This window comes from Mus caroli, chromosome 2 (genome assembly GCF_900094665.2).
Source record: "Mus caroli chromosome 2, CAROLI_EIJ_v1.1, whole genome shotgun sequence".
Taxonomy (NCBI): domain Eukaryota; kingdom Metazoa; phylum Chordata; class Mammalia; order Rodentia; family Muridae; genus Mus; species Mus caroli.
In genome coordinates this window covers 146,623,325-146,627,522 of record NC_034571.1, presented here as the reverse complement: position 1 = coordinate 146,627,522, position 4,198 = coordinate 146,623,325, and the positions used below count along the sequence as shown (strand labels likewise).

At 51.0% G+C, this 4,198-nt stretch overlaps 1 protein-coding gene across 1 annotated transcript in view; it reads right to left on the bottom strand.

Moving 5' to 3' along the window:
• The window catches only part of Chmp4b (charged multivesicular body protein 4B), a 37,808-nt gene that overhangs the window by 1,744 nt on the left and 31,866 nt on the right, over nt 1-4,198 (bottom strand). Inside the window, exons 2-4 of the mRNA XM_021156597.2 lie at nt 3,454-3,631; nt 1,851-1,965; nt 503-629 (exon numbers count right to left, since the gene is read on the bottom strand). Coding sequence (XP_021012256.1) covers nt 503-629; nt 1,851-1,965; nt 3,454-3,631 — 420 coding nt within the window. The remainder of the gene's footprint in view (nt 1-502; nt 630-1,850; nt 1,966-3,453; nt 3,632-4,198) is intronic.

Genomic DNA, 4,198 nt, shown 5'->3' with positions numbered 1-4,198 from the left:
ACACACAGTGCCCAGAACGGACCTGTATTTTGGTGGTGAAAAAAAAAAAAAAAAAAAAAAAAAATTCTAGAACAGAGGTTTTTTGTTTTTTTTCTTTTTCAATTTTTAAATTAAAAAAACAATTACATGGTTCCCTCATTCCTCCTCCCTCTAATCCTTTAACCTCCCTCACTAGAACAGAGGCTCTTAATTCCCACTCCCAACCCACACGGGACATGCAGTAATGCCGGGAGACACTGAGGGTGACACACCGGTGTGTCAGTGGCTGCTACTGGCATCCGGTGGGAAGTCGGGGGTTATGCTACGAGGCATCCCCACTGCTCCCCCAGAATTGTCTGGCTATGTTGCCCGTGCTGAGGTTAGGAAGTCCTGTTCTGGAGAAACCCAGCACACAGCTCTGGCACTGTGGCCATCACCACACATGCCAAACCGAAGTCAACTGACCATGACATCACCCCTTTCACATGGCACCAGGGTGTGTCCCAACTGTGGGCATACTCACCAGGTTTGGATGGTAGGGCTACGGAGGGGACATTTGGTAGAGGGACTGTTTCGGGCCCACTGATCTCCAACAAATTCTTGTCCAACTCCTCTTGTTCAAGTTCCTCCAACTCTGCCATGAGCTCATCCTGCAAAAGGAAGTGTGCTGGGACTGCAGCCACTTGGCCCCTGATGCCCTGTGAACCTGCTGGGACTCTCCCTGCAGCCACACCTCCCCTTGATGCCCTGTCAACCTGCTGGGACTCTCCCTACTCCCTGCAGCCATCAGGTCCCTTGATGCCCTGTGAACCTGCTGGGACTCTCCCTGCAGCCATCTGGCCCCTTGATGCCCTGTGAACCTGCTGGGACTCTCCCTGCAGCCATCTGGCCCCTTGATGCCCTGTGAACCTGCTGGGACTCTCCCTGCAGCCACTCGGCCCCTTGATGCCCTGTGAACCTTCTGAGGGGATCCCTGGTGTGCGTATACATCTGGGGTCCTGGCCATGAGCTTCTTAAGAGAGTGAATTGTATCTTTTCTTTCCTTCCTTCTCAAGAGAAATACCAGGTGCTGGACCCAGGACCACGCATGTGCTAGGCAAGCGTTTTGCACTGAGTGATGTATTCAGCCTTGTGTACCTTTTGAAAAGCTTGCCCAAGCTCTGTGGTTCAGAGCTGTCTTCCTGCCCTGAGATTTGCAGCATTTGTGTCTGTGCACCGTGTGCATGCAGTGCCCCCAGTAGAAGGCATCAGATCCCCTAGGGCTGGAGTTACTGAGAGTTGCTGGCCACCAAGTGGGTGCTGACACCCTCTTCTAGCCTTCGGGGCATGTAAATTATATACAGATACACATGCAGGCAGAATAGCCATAAACATAAAATAAAATTTCTCTCTCTCTCTTCCTCCTCCTCCTCTTCCTCTTCCTCCTCCTCCTCCTTCTCCTCCTCCTCCTCCTCCTCTTCTAGACAGGGTCTCACTGTCACTCTGAATGCCCTGGAACTCTATGTAGAGACCACTTTGGCCTCTGCCTCCTGAGTTCTAGGATTAAACACATGTGCCACCATGCCAAGCATAAAATACATTAATTTTTTTTGTTGTTGTTTTAAAATCCAGAATCCAGCCAGGTGGTGGTGGCATAAGTCTTTAGTCTCTAGCACTTGGGAGGCGGAGGCAGGCAGATGTCTGTGAGTTCGAGGCCAGCCAAGTTTACAGAATGAGTGCCAGGACAGCCAGGGCTACACACAGAAACCTTGAATCAAAAAACCTAAACAAACAAACCCAGACCCCGAGGATGTGCACACTGGGCTGTCTGTTGTATCTGAGCATGAAGTCTGCCACCCAGAGATGCAGGTGGCCTTCCTGGAGTCACTCACCTCGTCGAACTCCTCTCCAAAGCCCACAGGTTTGGAGATAGCTGTGGAAATCTCCTCTGCAAGTTCTTGCTGGTCAGCAATGTCCTGCATTAACTCATCCACCTTATCAATGTCCCTTGAAATAAAGGAACAAGTTATCATCTTACCTAGGGCTGCTCCCAGCCCAGCGCGAACCCGCTGCATACCATCTGCTTCTCAGCACACAGTAGCAAGTCTCCTCTGGACATGGCCTGTTATTCCTGCCTTCCTCCTTCCCTTTAAAACTGGGACTCAAGAGCTGGTGAGACAGCTCAGTCAGTTATGTGCTTGCAGTGCAAGCCGGGTGATCAGTTCTTATTCTAGAGCCCACATAAAGGTGGAAGAAAGAACTGACTCCACAAAGCTGTCCCCTGACACACACCCCTCCCCCACAGTCAAAGTAAATGTAAAATTGAGAATCAGGCAGATGGAAGTGTCCTTAACCATCACTTAGTCCAACGCCCAAGGAAAGTAGGCTTAGCAGCCAGGTGGCATCAAAGCCATCCCCTCTCCCCCCCGCCCCCCACACACCAGGATTTGTAAACACATCAGATAAACACACATCCACTCAAGTTCCAAATAGGGTGACAACTTTTAACTCCTGCACCAAGACCTCATCTTCAACCCCCAAAGCAACTCTGGACAGGAGGGCAAACTAGAAAATGTAGTCACCTGAACAGCAGTGTATTAAGTCCCAAAGGCAAGGCAAACGTTTTATACACTGGGTCACACACAGTTATTCAGGATGGTCTGTATACTTCAAAACATACACACTCTTAATATCTTTCGTGTTAAATGTCCGGGAAAACACAACTAAAGGGACAAGGCCGTGGCCTGAGCAGCACATCCCACGCCTCACTTATGGAGGAGGGCAATGCTCCTGCACCCCCTGTTCCTAGAGCAAAGAGCATCAAGTTCTTCCAGTTACTATGAACGTGGTTCATAGAGACTGCTAACAAACGCTCGACTCCGCTTTGGAGCATATGTAAGGGAAGGGCAGTTGCTACGGGCAGGCATGAGGCTGTGTCCAGCAGATCCTGGTGCTACGGCATGCCAAAGCAGCAAGTGCTCCAAGGGCCCCTCTGTGCTGGCTGAAGTGTCAAAAGCTATAACAAGTGCAGTTTTTCATAGAGAGACCCCTGCCTTTTGCAAGTAGAACCAGGCTGGGTCTCTGGTCCTCAGGCCAGCTGCATGAGAAGCAACCATCCACAGGGAAGGAAGGACTGTGGAGCGCAGGAGCACAGGACAGTCACAGCCCCAGAATAGACTAAGAACATATAAAAAGCCCTGGGAGGAGGCTCACATGCCAGGGCCCAGTCCTGTCCACACTCAGAACAGTGGCTTCCCTCTCTGGGACACAGGCTTCTGCAGTATGACGGACAGAGGTGGCCGAGAAGACCTTCTCAGGACATTCCCAACTGCCTACCACAATAACCTAGAATTAGCTGAAACAAGCAGACAGCTTTCCTTTCCCAAGCTCTGTATGGAAATAGCGGAGGCAGACACATCCACTCAAACTCCAGAGACGGTGACAAACACAGCAACCAGCCACGGCCAAGGCCACAACCCCAGCAGCGGCACATACATGTTATCGTGGGCAGCCTTCATGGCCTTGGCAGCATAGCCCATGTTCTTGAGCACCTCCGTGTTGGTGTTGGCGTTCTCTAGGGCCTCCCGCTGGAACTCGATGGTTGACAGGGTGCCATCAATCTGTGCCAGCTGCTTCTCATACCTCTTCTTGCGCTTCAGAGCCTGCAGGGCGGCTAGAGGGAAGAAGACGGGCTTGAGTGCACGGCATGGCATGGCATGGCATGGCGTTAGACAGGACACAGAGCCTTCCTCCCAAGTGCACTGTACTCGCCTCAGCTGTAGTCTCTGTAAGACAGCTAATGACTGACATCTTCTACCCAGGGGCACATTCAATTCTCTAAGGAAACACACAAAGTTCACACACCTCACAAGGAGACAGGAAGAAGCATGCAAACACAAGCTTAAACTCTCTGGCAACCATACATATCAGAGTAAGAACAAGTTCTGGGGTCAAACGACAGCTCACAGACAGAGGTGAGAGGCTTCGCTTCCCTGCTATGTTCACTGTGAGGAGTGAACAGGCCTAGCACACACAGAAGCCTAACAGATTAGTAAAGCAGGTATCACATCCAAAAAACCCTGCAAATTATTATAAAACACCACCCCATACCAACTAAATAACAAGAATAAGAATTGACCATAGCGGCTGGGCGTGGTGGCGCACGCCTTTAATCCCAGCACTCGGGAGGCAGAGGCAGGCGGATTTCTGAGTTCGAGGCCAGCCTGGTCTACAAAGTGAG